The 19,351-nt window shown below is 39.5% G+C and overlaps 1 protein-coding gene across 4 annotated transcripts in view; it reads left to right on the forward strand.

The window, feature by feature from the left end:
- The window catches only part of LOC149200332 (cullin-1-like), a 44,123-nt gene extending 25,803 nt beyond the window's left edge, over positions 1-18,320 (forward strand). Inside the window, exons 4-19 of one of the 4 annotated variants that reach the window (XM_089402660.1) lie at positions 9,862-10,047; positions 10,245-10,292; positions 10,402-10,605; positions 10,714-10,791; positions 10,994-11,083; positions 11,197-11,277; positions 11,405-11,467; positions 11,805-11,891; positions 12,015-12,155; positions 12,246-12,301; positions 16,557-16,674; positions 16,927-17,088; positions 17,203-17,346; positions 17,583-17,801; positions 17,915-18,082; positions 18,206-18,320. In XM_089402660.1, the coding sequence (XP_089258786.1) occupies positions 9,862-10,047; positions 10,245-10,292; positions 10,402-10,605; positions 10,714-10,791; positions 10,994-11,083; positions 11,197-11,277; positions 11,405-11,467; positions 11,805-11,891; positions 12,015-12,155; positions 12,246-12,301; positions 16,557-16,674; positions 16,927-17,088; positions 17,203-17,346; positions 17,583-17,801; positions 17,915-18,082; positions 18,206-18,307 (1,947 nt within the window). In that variant the 3' untranslated portion in view covers positions 18,308-18,320. The remainder of the gene's footprint in view (positions 1-9,861; positions 10,048-10,244; positions 10,293-10,401; positions 10,606-10,713; positions 10,792-10,993; positions 11,084-11,196; positions 11,278-11,404; positions 11,468-11,804; positions 11,892-12,014; positions 12,156-12,245; positions 12,302-16,556; positions 16,675-16,926; positions 17,089-17,202; positions 17,347-17,582; positions 17,802-17,914; positions 18,083-18,205) is intronic. The other 3 variants (XM_089402662.1, XM_089402661.1, XM_089402663.1) reach the window with 3 other exon arrangements.
- Positions 18,321-19,351: the final 1,031 nt, after the last annotated feature.

The raw sequence follows: 19,351 nt of genomic DNA on the forward strand, positions 1-19,351 counted from the left end.
AGTGTAGCAGTTACATGCATGCATACATTAACTAACTGAACTCACAATTAGTTCAACAAACTAGTTGAACTAATCTAACTGGACTTAAGTTAGATAACTGAGCTAACTAATTACAACTCAAAGTACAACTTATCCTCATCTCCTTAACTAAGGGATAAATACCTCAATCAATGGAGAAACTGTTGCATGTCTTCACATAGACTTCATGTTTGATTTTCTCCAACTAATTAACTCAAGATGAATTAATTAATTATTTTTCAAACAGTTGCTAAGATCAAATTCGAATTTTACTTCTCTATTTTAGTTCACGGACTAACTAAAATAGGAAGGTATCCCGAAATGTTATTTATAGCAGTGCTATTTTTAGCACTTCTATTTTTAGCATTTATTGTTGCTATTTTCAACACTCCCTCTCAACAAGAAAAGGATTATCAGTAACCCCAATCCTGTCTCTATGGAACTCAAACTTGCATTTTGACAATGCCTTCGTCAAAATATCTGCATCCTATTCCTCGGTCGAAACAACAACATGATCCTCTTGACCACACAGTCTCAAAGATGGTGATACTAGATATCTTTATGCTTGGACCTGTCATGAAAAACTCGATTCTAAGAGAGTTTGATACAACTCTGATTATCGCAGTAGATCACTGTAGGATCCATCTTCTGACCAAACAATCTCAATAGAATCTTCCACATCCAAATGGCCTCACATGCAGCCTGACTAGCAGCCATGTATTCAGCCTCTGTTGAGCTATGTGCAACTGATCTTTGTTTCCTGCTGTACCAGGAAATTGCAGCTGAAGCAAGGTTGAAGATTCCTCCAGAAGTGCTCTTTTGGTCTGATGGACTCCCTGCCCAATCTGCATCTGTGAAGCCCTGAAGCTTCACTCCCTCTGTTTGTCTGTACCACAAACCATACTGAGATGCGCTTCTGAGGTATCTCAGCACATGCTTCGCTGCCTTCCAAAATAGCTTGGTAGGCTGAACCATAGCTTGACTCAGCTGGTTCACCGCAAAGCATAAGTCGGGTCGTGTGTTCACCAGATACATAAGTGAACTCACCAACTGCCGATAAATAGTAGCAGCTACAACCTCACCTGAAGTAGCATCCTCCTTCCTCCATTTCCCAGCTAGAGGAGTCTGCATGGGTTTGCACTTCTCCATATGGAACTGCTTGAGGATCTCATTGGCATACTTGTCTTGAGACACACAAACTTCTCTATCTCTTTGCCGCACTTCCATGCCTAGAAAGTAGTGCATAAGACCCATGTCTTTCATTTCGAACTCTCTTGCAAGGTCCTCCTTGCAAGACTGGATCAGATCATCACATGTCAAAATCAAATCATTGACATAACAAACAATGATCAATGGCTTCCTTCTACCATGATGTGGTAAAGGTTCGCATCTGCTTCACTCTTGGTGAAGCCCAACCCGGTGAAATAGCTGCCAATCTTGGTGTCCCAAGCACAGGGTGCTTGCTTTAGCCCATACAGAGCTCTCTTGAGTCGACACACATGCGACTTACGATTGAAGGTCTTGAAACCTTCTGGCTGCTCAATGTACACCTCCTCCTCAATCATCCCATTGTGGAATGTTTTCTTCGTGTCCATCTGATGGATCTTCCAACCCATCTGAGCTAATAGTGCCAACATCGATATGATAGATGAATACCTTGCTACAGGAGCAAAGGTCTCATTGTAGTCGATCCCCTCGGCCTGTGAGAAACCACGGGCAACAAACCTTGCCTTATGTTTCTCAACGCTGCCATCAATTGCTTGCTTTACTTTGTAAAGCCATCTGGAACTTACCATTGACTTGTCTTGAGGTCTTGGGACAACATCCCAAACACAGTTCTGCACGATGGAGTCGTACTCCACCATTGCATCAACCCACACTGGTTGTTGCACTGCCTCTTCGAATGAAGAAGGCTCGGAATCTACACACTCCCCAACCAGGGCTATGTAACCAGTGTACCGCTCGAGCGACCTCCTCTGTCTGCGCTGAGAAGATGGCTGTCCCACATTCTCCTGCACATCCAGCATCAACTTGCCCGCTTCCCTTGAGCATTTCCGCTCATCTTTGGAAGACTCATCATGAATGAATGTCTCCACTCTCGGATCCTCTGCATGCGGCTGCTCCGCATCAATCTGAGGCTCCTCCTCCTTAGGAATTGAAAGTTCCTCATCTGCATGCAACTTGAGCTCCCTCTCAAGTGATACTCGCATGGCTTTCTGCTCGTCGAACTTTAGATCCCTGCGTACCTCTGTTCTCTGACTGGTAGGCAGGTACACCTGATAGTTGTGGGGTGTATCCGCGTACCCCACAAGTATTCCCAACTTAGCTATTGGATCTAGCTTCTTCCGAGCATCTTTGGTCACATATCTGGTCGCTTCCCAAAAAAGGCATCCATAGGTGTCTTCATTCCAAGTATACAGTGCGAGCTTCTGTTCTGCATGTATACTGCTGTATTGGATGTCTCAGCCCACAAATGCAGTGGTAGGCTTTGGTCATGCAACATCGCTCGAGCTGCTCCCACAATCGATCTGTTCTTCCTTTCGACAACCCCATTCTGCTGTGGTTATGGTGTGTTGTCAACTCCCGTTTAATTCCTTCTGCTGCCCAGAAGTCCTTAAACTGCTGGGAGACATACTCTCCACCATTGTCGCTACGCAAGGCTTTTATTTTCTTTCCAGATTCTTTCTCTGCCAAGGCTTTAAACTCACAAGACCTCAAGAAGGTTAGATCCTTCTTTTGCATAAAGTAGATCCAACATCTACGAGAAAAATCATCAATAAAAATAACATATTACCTTTGTTTAGCAATGGAGGCTGTAGAGAATGGTCCACAAACATTTGAGTGAACTCGCTCTAGGATTGCTCCAGCTCTATTGTCTCGATCCAGAAAGGAAGTTTTTGCATACTTACCCAAGGTACAACCTTTGCATGTATCCGTTTGCTCCAGTTGTCCCTTGGGAAGTCCGGTAGAAATCTGCTGCATGATCTTCAGGGCTCCAGGGTGCAAGTGCCCCAATATTCTATGCCATAGCTCGCCAACATCTTGGCTCTGCACCATCTCAGCTTTGGAACTCAATGCAGCACAGTCGTCTACCTCCAGCTTGTAGAGATTCTTAACTCGAATCCCTATCCTCTTGGTCTGTCCAGTGCCGATATGCCTCAAAAATAGTTTTCCTTTACTAAAGACTACATCATAGCATTTACCTTCTAGCATTGCAATGGACACAAGATTCTTCTTTAGACCTGGTACATACTTTACATCAATCAAGGTGAGAGGAGATCCATGCTCCCTTTGAAACACAACCATTCCTTCACCTGAAACATGGTACTTTCCATCATCGCCCATGTCGATCCGCATCTGGAGATCCTTCTCCTCCAAGGTACTGAAAAGATTCTTGTCACCTGACATGTGGAATGAAGCTCTACTGTCTAGGCACCAAACACATCCCACCATGGATGAAACCATGCATGTGATAAGAGAGAAATCCAACTAAAATTGTGAGGTCAGTGCCTCACCATCAGATCCCTTCAAGGATCCCTTCTTGGATATCTTTTGTGGACAATTTGTAGCATAATGGCCCACTTGATGACAATGAAAGCATTGCACTTTTGATTTGTCAAACTTCTTCCCACCATGGGAAGGATTGGATTTGGATTGGGACGCCTTCCCTTTCCCCTTCCTCTCCTTACTCGCTAAGGCTAGATTTTCCTCATCATCTTGCTTCGATGAGGATCGATCTCTAGTGCGTCTTATCTCCTACTGCATCAGATCCGACCCCAATCTGGCAGTTTTTTTTCTTCCATTAACCGAGTCTTGGTAGCTATGGCAACTCTTAGGAAGACCGAGGAGTGCAAGACTCACCATGCTATCATCGGTTGTCATAATCCCTACACTTCCAAGCTTATCGCTGCAGGTGGTGAGCTTGTTAGATATGTAGAGATTGTGTCGCCCTTTTCACACTTGATTTTCCGAAGCTTGTCTTTCAGCGCTCGCTGCTGTTTTGATATAGATCTTTCAATGTTTTGCACATCGAAAACGCTGTCTCCTTCCCATGGAGACTCGAGACTATGTGGTCTCAAACTCCCTCAAGAAGAATTCTCCCTGCTCTAGCTACACATTTCTTCCATTCCACCAATTCAGTAGCATCAGTCGCTGTGGGCTTGGGGATTTTTTGATCAGTGAAGTCCTTTAGACCATTATCCTCTAATACTGCTTCCATGCAATCCTTCTAGGCTATATAATTCGAGCTGCCATCAAAGGCATACTCTGTTGAACACCATTGGTGAAAATGAGATGTGATAAGAACTCGATTTCTATATTCAGGAACCTCATACTTCGAACTTCTCCCTTCTTGTATACAGTTCTCTCCTTTGAGCACCTTTGCTATGATACCATGTAAAATTTCCCACCAACAGATTATGTAATATACTAAAGCAAAATACAAGATCTACTTCTACAACAAACTTTGCGGAAGCTTAATCAAGTATGAGCAAGATCAATAAGAACACATATAACTGAGAATGAGAAAGCAATCACACATGAACATAGAAGAATACTTTGGGAAAAGCCTCAGCCTAAAACCCCGATCTCTGTAATATCATACACGTGAAAATATGTTCAGATTACAAAAAGAATCAGCTCACAAGCTATCCTGCTCTCTCTACAATAGAAAAATACAACTCACAGACTGAATAGACATAACATATGTCTTCCTCCAGCGCTCCAAGCCTCCTATTTTCTTGCGCAATTTTCATTGGGGTCCAGTGATGCCACCTGTGTGAATTGGCCTCATTCACACTCACTAAACTGAAGAAGTAACTGCGCAATTTCTAAGGAATGAATTCCTTGTGCATGCAAGAGATATCCACCAAGGAATATTCCTGCAACTGATAGTACACTACCCCATCACCTGATCTCAACTGGGTCTCTGACTGAACTGACATGCATGAGTTAATTATTGGAGAATATTCAGTTATTTGAAGTGCAACAGTTACATGCATGCATGCATTAATTAACTAAACTCACAATTAGTTCAACAAACTATTTGAACTAATCTAACTGGACTTAACTTAGATAATTGAGCTAACTAATTACAACTCAAAGCACAACTCGTCCTCATCTCCTTAACTAAGGGATAAATTCCTCAATCAATGGAGAAACTGTTGCATGTCTTCACATACACTTCATGTTTGATTTTCTCCAACTAATTAACTCAAGATGAATTAATTAATTATTTTTCAAACAGCTGCTAAGATCAAATTCGAAATTTACTTCTCTATTTTAGTTCAGGGACTAAGTAAAATAGGACGGTATCCCGAAATGCTATTTATAGCAGTGCTATTTTTAGCATTTCTTGTTGCTATTTTCAACACTCCCAGGGCAGCCTCACCAGTCCTTCTATTATGCCAAGTGGGCATATTCTTATTCATAGGCACGTCAATGAGGCCATGCTGATCCAACAGAGAGCTCAGCTGATTCAAGAGTGGATCAAGTTGCAAGTGATGACCCCATGATTCTTCGTGTCCAATGGAAAACTTAAGGTCACCCCCCAATATGGTTGAGGGAGTGATCATCGGGTTATTTAGAAACCGCTGCCAAAAATCCAGTCTATTTTGATAGGGGCGTGTATGTTTATTATACGAATCCGTTTGCTCAATGTAGCTGAAAAGAGATCCATGCCACGAAAACTATGACCTCCCCAATAGGAAATCACCTTGATGGTTCGAGGGTTGATCCCAAGGGCAAGTCCCCCAGACCGCCCTACCGCATATAGGGCTTGAAAGTGCCACCCAGGCATGATGCCTAGGAGGGTTTTAACGATCAGATCAGAAGACCCCAAGGTCTCCTGAAGGAAAATAATATCGCAGGGATCACTACTCAATAGTCTCTTGAGGGCCAATTTTTTAGGGAGGCTGGCCAGGCCCCTGCAATTGAAGGAGAGCCATTTCATCGGGGAACCTTGGGAAGGGTATCTGCTGCTCTAAGCACCCAATCAATGGTGTTTTGTTGATCCTGGGAAACATCATCCCCTGCAATTTTAATGGCTTTGGCTAATTTGGATGGTCGCCCCCTAGTAGGCTTATGGTTAGAAAGGTAGGTTGTGATACCCAGGCCCAACATATCTGGAATGGTTTGCCTTCGGGGGCGGAGATTGTAGGCATGAGAACCCAAGGGAGTGGGTGCAGATGGCAGTGGAGACCCGTCCAACCAGATATAATTGATGGGGTATGGAGAAAATTGGTAGCAGAGGATCAGTCGTACATGTAATCGACGCAATAATTAAACATGGGGAGGGGGCAGATGAATCCATAGAGATAGAAAAATGATTAAAATGCAGAGTAGAGGAGCAGGGGGGAAAGTCAGTACCCGATGAGGGAGCGGCTTCCGCCACAGACCGGGATCTAGTCTTAGGAGGAGATGGAGGCGGCATCTGGGAGGCACTGGAAGTCTGGACAGTGTTCCCAGCATCTTCCTTTTGGTGATCCAGATCTGAGGGTAGCACGTCCACCATCAGTTCTTTAGATTGTCTTTGCATCGAACCCTTAGTAGCTGATGGATTTGAAGGCGTGAGCAAAGGACAATATATGTAGAGATGTTCGACCTTGTGGTAGTGTCTGCACCAGAATGGCACACCTTCATAGTCAAGGTTTTGCTTGTACGTGAAATGGCGCCAGTGCAGAGTGATCTTCTCCTCCAGCCTTGCCCTAATGTCCAGGTGTACCAAAATTCGAGCCATGGACATGATCCCTGTCGATTCAAGAGATTGATCATGATCCAGATAGGTGCCTAGTGCATTCCCAATTTGCTTGAAGATGATAGGGGTCCAATATTGCAGTGGAAGGTCCGACATCCAAACCCAGATTGGTCCTGCCCCTAGTTGTTCCCTCTCAGGATCGAACAATGGATCCCATCGCTTCAATAACATAGGCGCCAGTTCTATGTGCTAGAACCTAGATAGGATCCAATCTGTTTATTCCTCCCAGTGGAATCATAGGGCAAACCATCCCCTCACCCGAACATGGATGATGGGTAGGTCTTTTAGTAAGGAACTCCAGATTTCCTCCGTATAGAGCTAAAGCTGCTCAACAGTGTAGTTCTACCCACGGACACGGCCAACCAAGACCTTCTTGGCAGTCTCATCCACTTCTCCCATCGAGAGATCTTCATCCAGAGCAAGATTTATATCTCTGTCTCCAGCCCTAAGACACCGGCGTTTTTTGAGCTTATTTGTACGTCCAACTGTCAGATAGTCTTTGAGAAGTCCACAAATGCCTTGGTTAACTGCCTGTGGGGTGGATGGGGTGGATTTAGGGGTAGGGATCGGGGAGCTGAAGCATCCCGAATGGGTGGGCGTGCTAGGGTTAGGGTTAGAGCCACTAGGGTTCGAAGGGACTCCAGGGAGATGAGGGTTTGTATAGGGTTGGTTGCAGGTAGAGGAGTACCAAAGGTGGGCGTGTAACCAGGCGAGGCGGAGACTTGAGGTAGCTGGGGGAGAGGTGCGTCAAAGGAGGGAGAGGTTTGCAAACAAGAGCCCAACAAGTTCAGGGTTGCAGGGGATAGAGGGGGGGTAGTCCAGCCCAGGAACATCATTGATGTGCATAGTCGAGGGATGGGGCACAAATATTGATGGTCGGCCCAGTGCGGAGGTAGAGGATGATAGAGGTCGCTGAGAAGCAGCGAAAGGTCCCAGACTTGACATGGTGCGATGGAGAGGCCTATTGACCTCGTGGGGACGAGGGTCTGCCGGTATGTCTACCCCGTCCATATCCTCGGAATTGACAGTAAAAGGAGTAACGACTGTTGGGGGAACAAGAGTCTCAGCAGTTGTGCACCCGGGTAAACTGCGAAGGAGGGAGGTAATGACGGTGCCGTTCCAGTGAGCCTTGAGGGCTAAGGGCCATCAGCTATCAGGCGTCAGGGTTCAAAAATGCCATGGTATTCCACCCACAATTCAGTTAGGGTCTCCGCCATCGCCCGGAGCTCCTCCACCAAATGATCCAATATCATATATTATATATATTATGAATTAATATAATTCATAATATTATAATATATGATGTCTATGAGACTTAGAATAGATGTTTCTAGGGTGTTTTGTTAACGTATTTCGTGTTGGAAAGGTCATTTGTTTAAAACCTTGTGGGCAAAAATCCAGCTACGCTAAGGGTTGGTGTGGCCCAGATTGGATGTGATTACTGGATGATTTTAACGGCTTAGATGCCCCTTGGTTGCCGTTATTCAAACCATAGGTTAAGTGTGCTAGTCATCTTAAGACTCACATCACTTTAACAAAAAAAATTATTATAATATTTGACATTAAAAAAATTATATATATTATTTATATTTATAATTAATATATATTTTGAGAATTTGGAATATGTATATGGACATATTTGTCAAACTTTATTCAAACTTCATCACCAAATTCGAATTTGAATCGAATTTCATTATTACTAAACTCGAACTTGAACCCAAACCATATGACATAACAGTTAAAACCAAACTTCCTCATAGGTTGACAAAGATAAACTATAATGATGACTTTGATGCCATGCATGTGTGTGAGGGAAGGAGTTTAACCTTTGGGTGTTGTCTTCCCTCTGTGATAAAAAAAAGGCTTAACATGTGTCTAACAGACCAAATTGGTCTTAAAGAACCTTAATAGGAATACTCTACTATACATACGTAACTAAGAGAAGGAAGATTACTCCCTTGAATTTGATAATGTTCTATTGAAGAAGACAACTTTAATATTTATGCCTTCAAAATTGTTTTAAGTGTGGTCATTGAGATAAACTTAAATTTTTAACTTTCTTACAACTAGTCTATCTTAGTATTTTGATTATTTTACTATTAGTTTATCTTAGTATTTTAACTATTTTACTGGTATGTATGTGCTTGTACATAAATTTCCAGTTCTATGCTTGATAGATTTGAAGTTAAAATGGATCCACACTGATTTAGTATATATGAATGATCACTGAAATAAAATTGTGTTTGAGACAAGAAGCAATATATATATATCAAAAGAAAATTACAAATGAGTCTTCACGTTTTTAAATATGCTAATACTATTGGCAAAACCATGGGTTGTTAAAACTACCAATGGTGAATTGACTAATTTATCTTAACTATGGTAACAATATTTATAAGCATTAGTTATGATTTTTTAATTTTAATTTTATTTTAAATAATTCTATCTTTTCAATTTTATTTTTGGGCCCATAGATACTCTTTAACCTAGTATGGAAGAATGGAAGAGATATTGTAACTTGTAATGTTATGTAAACATTTTGACTTGGATCATATATATATATATATATATATATAACCAACATAGATCTATTTTAATTTTGGATCCATTAAACATTGAAAAAGACTAAATTTTTTGAGGTATAATTTTTTTTTTCAAATTTTATATTCAAAAAGAGATTTGCCCCTACAATATTTGCTTTCTCTTAATTGATAATTAATTATTTAATAAAAATGTGATAACTACTAAATCATTGATTTATGTCTATACTAAATAATTGATATTTAATAATCATCACTCATCTAATACTAATGCTTAAATAAATCTATATATTTTCATATCTTTTAGCCCCACATATATTTTCATATCTCTTACCCCATATATATATATATATATATATCACTTTTTCAAAACACTCAGCTTCTAGAATCTTTTTAAAATTGCACTCGTAGCTCCCTATCCCTTTCCCAACCGTTAACCGTTTTGGTTGGAAAAGCTTTATGAGCTTTCTATTTATTGAAACAATCATGACGGGTAATATTCCAGTGCCTTTTGGTCCATGGTTGAAATGTATTAGTTGTTTTCCGCAGGTTCTACCTGCATTGTGGGAGAAACATGATGAGCTTTTGCTGAGAGAACTTGTAAAGCAATGGAGAAATTACAAAATAATGGATCGGTTACTTGCACGTTTCTTTACTTACTTGGATCGTTACTTCACTCCAAAGCATTCTCTTCCTGCACTAAAGGACGTTAGTGTCATGTGCTTCCGTGATCTGGTAAACATCAGATGATACTTTGTGTAGAGTTCTCTCTGTTTATACCTTCTCTCTCTTCCTATGATTTTTCTCTTCTTCCAATGATTATAATAAGCTTCAGATGACGATATCTTGGAATTAGGGTGGATATCCTGGCTCTTAGCAACTATAAAGGCGATAAACTATTTTTAAAATCAACCTTTTCACTTGTTTTGCAGGTTTACCATGAAATTAAGAATAATGTAAGGGATGCTGTGATTACTCTGGTACGTTTTGTATTGCCTTGAAATGTCGAAAACTTTCTTTAGTTATTTGACCTATTGCTTTTTTTTTATTGCTTATGGTATATGACCTATTGTGCTTGTTATGTGGCAGGTTGATAGGGAACCTGAAGGAGAGCAAATTGATCGAGGTTTGCTGAAAAATGTTCTGGGAATCTTCGTGGAGATTGGGATGGGTAACATGGATGCTTATGAGAATGACTTTCAGTCAGCGATGTTGGATGGCATTGCTTCTTACTATTCTCGAAAAGCTGCATCATGGATTCTAGAGGATTCTTGTACGGATTATATGCTTAAGGTCAGTGGAGAAATAGGTGCTAGTGCTGTAGACATGTGTCAGAGTGTTGGTATCGAATGGATATTGGGTCTTTCAAGAAGCTAATGTATATCTCCTTTTTAACTACAGGCTGAAGAGTGTCTGAAACGAGTAAAAGAAAGAGCTTCCTATTATTTACATTCAAGCAGTGAACAAAAGTTGTTGGAAGTGAGTGTGTTAAAAATAATTTCTTTCCATTATCCAAAGTTCTTGCATTTAGCTTATTGCTGAAATAATTATTTTCGTTGTTTCTTTTACTCGGTGAAGTACATATATTCCACTACTTCAACCATCATGATTAACTCATCATACACACAATTTAAAGAACAGCTGAGATATTTGTTTTTTCTGTTGCTGGCTTTTGTTGCAGAAAGTAGAAAATGAGCTACTTTCCAAGTACGAGAGTCAACTTCTAGAGAAGGAGCTTCCAGGGTGCCATGCCTTGCTAAGAGATGAAAAGGTGCCATGGCATTTTCATTTGATTATTGCTCTGTTGTTGGGGATTCTGAACCTGTTTTTTCAAAATAATTCCTTAGTCAAAAAGCTGATTTCCTGATTTAACTTTTTGTACAGGTAGATGATCTTTCAAGGATGTATAGGTTGTTTTGTAGGATACGTAAAGGCTTGGAACCTTTGGCTCAAGTTTTCAAACAGGTTGACACCAATTGGTGCATATTGATTGAAAATATCCTAAGTGAGCTACTTTCACAGCTTGCAGTGAATTTCTGTAGGTAAAAGGTTTTTTTTTGACCCCCCCATTCAAACTGCTTTGTCATTGCAGTACGTTACTGATGAGGTTACATCATTAGTCAAGCACGCGCAAGATGCAGCAAACAATGAAAAGGTAATCTAGGAGCTTGTCTGATATCTGTATTACTTTGAGTTGTTCTTCAGGCAGAAAATAAGGTTGGTGCAGAAGAAAGGGTACAATCTTATTTGTAACTTTATTTATCTGCGATTCCTTCTACTTTGTAGGCTTAATCTCTTTCCATTTGAACACTCACATGATGAAGCTAAATTTATGACCTTTATGTCTGATTGGGGGTTACTTGGCATATTGTTATAATTTGGCAGATGATGACCAAACATGATATGCTGAACATTGCACAAAGACATTAGCCTTTGTGGAGATGCTAGATCCTGAGCTTGCAATTTGTTTCATTAACATGTTTGTTTTTCAGGAGTTTCTGGGGGAAGTTCTTAAATTGTGTTGCAAGCGCTTGCAATATGTCAATGAGTGTTTTATGGACCATTTCCTTTTCCACAAGGTAGGTTGGAGGAAATATTGTTTATTATGGTTATGCTTGTCAAATTAATTCTTGTAAGCTTATTTATTGATGCAATGCAATTCATCGGGAAACACTCCCTATGGATGTTAACTCTATTTGCAGGCACTGAAGGAAGCATTTGGGGTATTTTGTAACAAGGAAGTTACAGGAAAAAGGATTGCAGAATTATTGGTTACATTTTTTGACAACATCTTGAAAAAGGGTGGTAGTGAAAAATTAAATGATGAATATACCCTCGAAGAGGTGTGCATTACTTTGATTTGGATGTTGCAGACTTTGCAGGTGGCAATTTGATTTGAGTTAGTGATCTGATGGTTAAATACTCTGCTACAGGTAGTCAAGCTTCTTCCATATGTTAGTGATGAAGATTTATTTGCAGAATTTTACAGGTAAAATTTCTTCGATTTGCTACAAGCTTACGAAAATTTCTTTTAATTCTAAGTTTCCATGTTGCTTTCTACTATGAAATCTGTTTTCTTATTGTTTTAAACTGCATGCAGCTAATAGTACACATAGAAACAATAACAATAAAACATGTTTCAAATGCTTGAAGACTAATTCATCACGTTATTTAGGGTTTTTATGGTAAGGTATTACAGTTATACGTTAGTTCAGCTCAAGGCTCGATTCAGTGCCCTTAGCAGAAACAACTCTACTGGAAAGTCATAGTTGGAACCTTCAAGTACTTGAACTGTGGTAGTAAATTACCATGCCAAACAATATCTCTCTGCAAGCAATTCAAAAAATGATCAAGGTGAACAGGCATCAATAGTTAATACCACCATACTTGCTTTTTACTGTCTTACTCATAGTTTTAAAACTCGGCCAGTCTGAACCAGTAACCGGTGTGGTTAGCAAAGTCAAGGCAATAAACCGGCACATAAATCCGGTTTGGGAACGGGTTAATCAAAACGTGCATGTGATGAGGAAGGGAACCTGTGGGGAGTTTTTTTAGGTGGTTTCTAAGGAAACCAGGGTTTTTTAAGGTGGTTGCTGCTACTGCTACTGGGGCTGCAGAGGAGTTTGAGGAGTCCTTAGATTCTGAGCCAATGTTACTTGGGAGCGGGAGCGGGAGCGAAAACGGGAGCGGGAGCGACATTTTCAGAAGCTCCCGGTTTGGGAGCAAATCCCGGAGCGATTTTTTTAAAAATATATATATTTTTTATATTTTTTAATTTTTGATACATATATGTCAACAAAAACATGTAGAATGGTGAATTAGATATAAAAAACATAGATTGATCATTGAACCATATCACATCAATCATCTAGAAGCTATAATCTTCATCAACCATGTCCACAAGTTAGTAAAATACATGTTACAACTGCAACATATTGAGTCTCGTTCATCAAATTCAATCTTAAAGTTTCAACTTCAAGCTTTCAAAATTGAAAATTCAATATATAACATTTATCATCATAGATCACCAAAGTTGTACTTGTAAGCTAAGTTTAACCATTACAAGAAGTAATATCTTAGATATTTCTAACTCCTAACTTCTAACTGTTAACATGAAATGAAATGTTATAAAATGAAACATGAATAATGAAATGAAATGAAACAACTTCAAACTTCAAATTTTCATTGTCACAGACTCAGTCATATATTGTTTACAAAAAATATCATTATGATATGAAAGAGTCAAGAGTCAAGAGTCAAGGACTCAAAACTCAACAGTTATGAAAACTAATAGAAACTAGAAAAGACGTGTAAACTGTAAATCTACATGTGGCCCTTGCCACGAAAGTCTCCAGGAGTATAAGTAGCTCGTGGTGGTCTTCTAGGAGTCTCCCCCACAGACCGATGACCAGAACTAGAAGGCATGCCCTCCACGTGAGGGTGTAGATGGAGGTGGCGATAGCAAAGGAACAAGACTCGGAACTCGAGCACTGCTACTGAATGGTGGAGGTGGAGGTGGCATGGTTGCTGCAGCTGCTTCATCTTCATCCTTTATAAGTTCCTCTTCCAGTTCTTCAAGATGTACAATGCCATCCTCCAAATTATCATCCTTTGGGTGATTGTCCCAAATTTTATATGTGGGATCCTCATAAGCTCGATCACAGTAATGACTCAACAACCTCGAGTTGTAGTGCACATAAACCAAGCTTTCTGCTCGGTTTTCATTGAGTCTGTTTCTTTTCACATTATGTATGTAGCTGTATGTGGACTTGATACCATGCTAGCCAATGACTCTCTTACCTTCAAAAGGTGCCTAAAGTGAGGTAATAGCTACCAAATCTAGTCTTCGAAATCTTTAACAACTCCAATCTCGAGTGATTGCGGAAAAGGCCATGGGTATTGCTATGATTTGTAATAAATTTTATCATTTGTTTGCCTTTCTTGTACAAATCACCAATCCATTTGTATTGTGCATTTTTGTTCTTGACAACATCATGCATCAGAAGGTTCAAAGTGTGAACCAAACATCCAGACCAAAATATGTTGGGATATTTATCCTCAATAATTTCTCCCGCTGCCTTACAATTAGGAGCATTATCAGTGATGACTTGGATGACATTGTATGGCCCAATACGGTCAATTGTTTCAAGTAATGCTTCTGCAACGTTGATAGCGGTCTTGAACTTGTCTGAGTAATCATGTGCGGTTAGAAAGATGGCACCACTAACAGACACAGCAAGAACACTTATCAATGGCTTGCCTTTTACATTTGTCCATCCAATAGATACAATGGACACCCCATGGTCAGTCCAAGAACTTGTCATTCTATTCAAAGAATGTGATATTTTTGCTTTTTCATGATCAAGTCCAATGGTTCTTGCCTTGTCATACCCAGGGCTCTTGTATCCTTTAGGGGCCTCATTTATGGCAGAAACCATTTCGTGCCAATAAGGTGAGCGAAGAACATTGAATGGTATCCCACATGCATAGAGAAACCTGTAAACATTTGAATCCACATCATTCCTACACCCCTCATCAAGGAAATCTGATATGGTTCTATGCCTTAAAGCTGATGACCCTGTGCCTCCATATCCATTGCCTAGGGAGGATGCTGAAGGAGTTCTTTGTGCTTGTGATTGTGAGCTTGGTTCAAAGAAACCCCTTGATTTTTTTGATTTGTATTGGCCTTCCTCCTCTTCCCTTATGTATTTGGCTTTATCCGCTGCTAACACCAGTGGACAAGTTTTGATTCCTATTTGTTTGTCTTCATCCCATGGCCTTTTCCCGCAGAGGTGTTTTTTGGCACGGGTGTATGAACCTGTGTAATCATTGTTGCAATGGGGGCAATGAAATTTAGTGGTTCCACCCCCTCTCCTTGCTTTAGGCCTGTTAACATATTTCCACAATGGGGTTTGGTCTTGTTTAGTTTTTTGAGTCATGTTCACCCTCCTCTAGCTCCTCCTCACCGGGGTTTTCATCAAATCCACTTTCTCCAGCTTCTTCATCCTCCTCTTCATTTTGGCCCCTCCGTTTCCTACTCTAAAGCACCATAATAACCATAAAAGGGACCAAGAAGAGGAAAATGCCAAGAAATATAGACAGGTCCATGATGTTTGATATTTGTAGGGTTTTGAATCTACAAATTAATTTAATTTATTTAGATTAATTAATTTAATTTATATTTATGATTTTTCACTAAATATAGTTAATAAACTAAATTACTACCTAACTAAATTAAACTAAATAAATTACTAAGTTACTTACCTCTTTGCAGGCTTGCTCCTTGCTCCTTGGCGCTTGCTCCTCGCTTCTCCTCGCTCCTTTGCTCTTGCTCTCTTTCAAGTGATAATGAATTTTTTTTTGCCCCATTGTGTGCTCCGGGAACGAAAATTTAAAGCTCGGGAGCGATTGCTCCCTGATCGCTCCCAAGTTGTAATTTTCGCTCCTGAAGCGATGCTCCCGATCGCTCTTGAGCTGTAATTTTTGCTCCGGGAGTGACGCTCCCGATTTTGGCAGGGAGCGGAATTTTTTTTGTTGGGTGCGTGCTCCTGACTCGCTCTCGAGCCGCTCTTGCCCGGAGCGAGGATTGGGAGCGGGAGTGGGGGGTGGGGAGCGCTCCCCCGCAACTCTGTTCTGAGCCAGATGATGTTTATGTAGCTCTTGGTGACAATCCCATGTGTAGTAGTGGTGATAAGTTTGATGAATGATCATGTTGATCAATGATTTGTAGTAGGCCAGTTGTCCAATAGCTTTAGTTGTAACATTGCTTTTGAACTCTAGAGGCCATTTAAACTACATTGATTATGTATCTTGTTGATGATATTTACTGCACTTGGTGCCATTTTGATATACTCACTCTTACATGGTATATATGAGCAAGCTTTGCGTAAGATATTATTTTTTAATTAAAAATTAATTATTGAAATCTTAAAAATATTATTTTTTAATGAAAAATTAATTACTTTATGCATGTTCATACTTTTATCTCCTAAGATATAAGTTTGTGTAATGATAGGGATCTTCCTTAGTATTGTAAGCTGGCTACAGTGCATTGTAATATTTCCAGGCCGGAGAAGTGCATCATTTCCATTTAGTGATAATAGGAAGCATCTTGTCAATTATTTCACGTTCCATGTTGTAGATTGTTTTTTAAAGTATAGATGTGATAATATTTTGAAAGACGTTTGAGCTTTGAGCTCTGTTATATGTTGGGCTACTCACCTTGGCCGTGTTCAATATTGCAGGAAAAAGCTTGCACAGAGACTTCTATTTGCTAAAAGTGCAAATGATGATGAAACAAACATGTTGACAAAATTGAAGGGACAGTGTGGATACCAGTTTACTTCTAAAATGGAGAGAATGGTATGCTAGTAGTTCACTTCCATTTGAAAAAAATTGTGATTGTAACTGGTATTAGGCAAGCTTATTTTACAGTAGTTTATCTCAGAAACATTATAAACTTGTAGTTTCTTTCATTGTACTCTTCTACTTTATTTTAATTTTCCAAGTCAAACTTCCCATTTTCATCTGTTCCCATTTTCTAAGTTCTGTGCATATAAAAGTTGGAGCTTTTATTTTTATGTTTTCATGTCTATTCTGTATCGGTCTGTTCAGGTTACTGATTTAACTTTAGGAAGGGAGAATCAGAATAATTTTGAGGAATATCTTAATGAGAACCCACTTGCGCATCCCGGAATAGATTTGACTGTGACAGTTTTGACAACTGGATTTTGGCCAAGTTACAAGTCATTTGATCTTAATCTACCTTCTGAGATGGTATGTAGTTTTTCATATACTGCATATTATTGCAACTTACTGAGCAGCCACAAGAGTATTTTAGTAGGTAAAATGGCTTTTATTTTTTTATTGAATTTTACCACTGCAATGCAGGTTAAATGTGTTGAGGTGTTCAAAGAGTTTTATCAAACAAAAACTAAACATCGGAAGCTTACATGGATATATTCTTTGGGAACCTGTAATATTATTGGGAAGTTTGATCCTAAGCCAATGGAACTTATTGTGACAACTGACCAGGTCTTGTAATTTTGCTTTGTTGGTTGTACTGACTTTTGGATTTTATGCTTTATTAGTGATACTTACATTGAAGTTTAAATGTGCAATAAAAATAAGTGGTTTATAGAATGATCAGATATAATACTTGATAGCTCAAATGTTTTATTTTGTTGTTGCTTTTCACTTTGTCATCTATGAATGCACCAACCTTTTGTTATGATACTATTGAAACTTACTGCATCGCAATGATCCTTCAGGCATCTGCACTTTTGCTGTTCAATGCGTCAGAGAGGCTAAGTTACTCTGAAATCAAGTCTCAGTTGAATTTAACCGATGAAGATATTGTCAGATTGCTGCACTCCCTTGCATGCGCAAAATACAAAATCCTCAATAAAAAACCAAACAAAAAAACTATGGCGCAAACAGATTATTTTGAATTCAACGCAAAATTCACCGACAAAATGAGGAGAATAAAGGTTTGAGTTCTACTGCAATAAAAATATTGGCATCAGTTTTCTGATTTAAAAATAAAAACAAATGATTCTGATCAAGGTTCACACATTTGTTTTCCTTTTCTATTTGCTTGCAGATTCCTTTTCCACCAGTGGATGAGAAGAAAAAAGTTATTGAGGATGTAGATAAAGCTCGGCGTTATGCTATTGATGCATCAATTGTAAGAATCATGAAGAGCCGAAAAGTTTTATCTCACCAGCAGTTAGTGACGGAGTGCGTTGAGCAACTGGGACGGATGTTCAAGGTACGTCCTGCATAGGATGATACGTTTAGTTAGCATAGCATCAAGTGAGTTAAATGAATAACTCTATTTCCAAAATAAATTTTCCTACTGATTGACTAATTGAAACAAACTTGTGTTGATCAGCCTGATTTCAAGGCAATCAAGAAGGGAATTGAAGATCTAATTACAAGGGAATACTTGGAGAGGGACAAAGATAATCCTAATATGTTCAGATATTTGGCTTGAACTACTGGTGCGATGTTTGTACAAGCTTTTTAAAGCTTGTTTCTTGCAGCAATTCATATATTGACTTGCTCCTAGGTGCTTGTATTTATATTATTTAGTGCTTCCAATGCTGGCGAAGAGCTTATTACAAAGCATCACTGCTTACTCAAACGTTGAAGGTTGTAGACATCCTCAGAAATGGGTTTGGCCGCCATGAGGGTTTCCACAGAAGGATATTATGAATCTTTCGTTTCCTGATATGGTCACTGAGCTTTTTGTTTTTTAATTTATTTGGATGCTTGGTAAACAGGCATGTGGTGCAGGTGGAACTTGCACCTGTTTCCCCTTTGTTGAAACAGTGAAGGATGCAGTGTCGACAATTCCCAAGTTGTTTTTCTCCCATTCATATGGTTGGATAATTCAGCAAGTTCTATCTTTTGATTATGCTCAAATGTCATAACTGAATTTTAGTCATTAAAATATCTGATTCTTTTTCTAATAGATTAAATTGATCATCTTCGCTGTGAAGTTCTGTATTGACTGCCACTTCCACCTGCACCTGTTTCCCCTTTGTTGAAACAGTGAAGGATGCAGTGTCGACAATTCCCAAGTTATTTTTCTTCAATTCATATGGTTGGATATGCGGTAATTCAGCAAGTTCTATGTTTTGATTATGCTCAAATGTCAAAAACTGGTGCAACTGACAGAGATGTGTACACATTCTTTGTGTTATCTATAACATAATCTTTGTGCTAACTGTTGAATGCCGACACTCGGGTTAGGAACACAGATTTGGTGAGTATAATGATAGGTGATTGGCCCAAGAGATATTGATCATTTGAGGATCCTGGTGTCTAGTTAGTTCTGAGCAATTTTTGGTTAATTTTCATGCGGACATGAAACATTTCCATCAAACTCAAAATCAATTCCTTTTTATGAACTGATGGACATTCATTTTTTATTATGTCTTTTCTGATCTTTAAGAAAGCTTTCGACAGACATGTGCCAATTACCAAGATGATATACAAGAGTTGCAATATGGTGTTTCACTTTCATGTTTACCCT

The sequence above is a fragment of the Pinus tabuliformis genome, chromosome 2_1, assembly GCF_031772625.1.
Source record: "Pinus tabuliformis cultivar Carrire ecotype Pingquan chromosome 2_1, CPIR1, whole genome shotgun sequence".
In the NCBI taxonomy this organism is placed as follows: Eukaryota; Viridiplantae; Streptophyta; class Pinopsida; order Pinales; family Pinaceae; genus Pinus; species Pinus tabuliformis.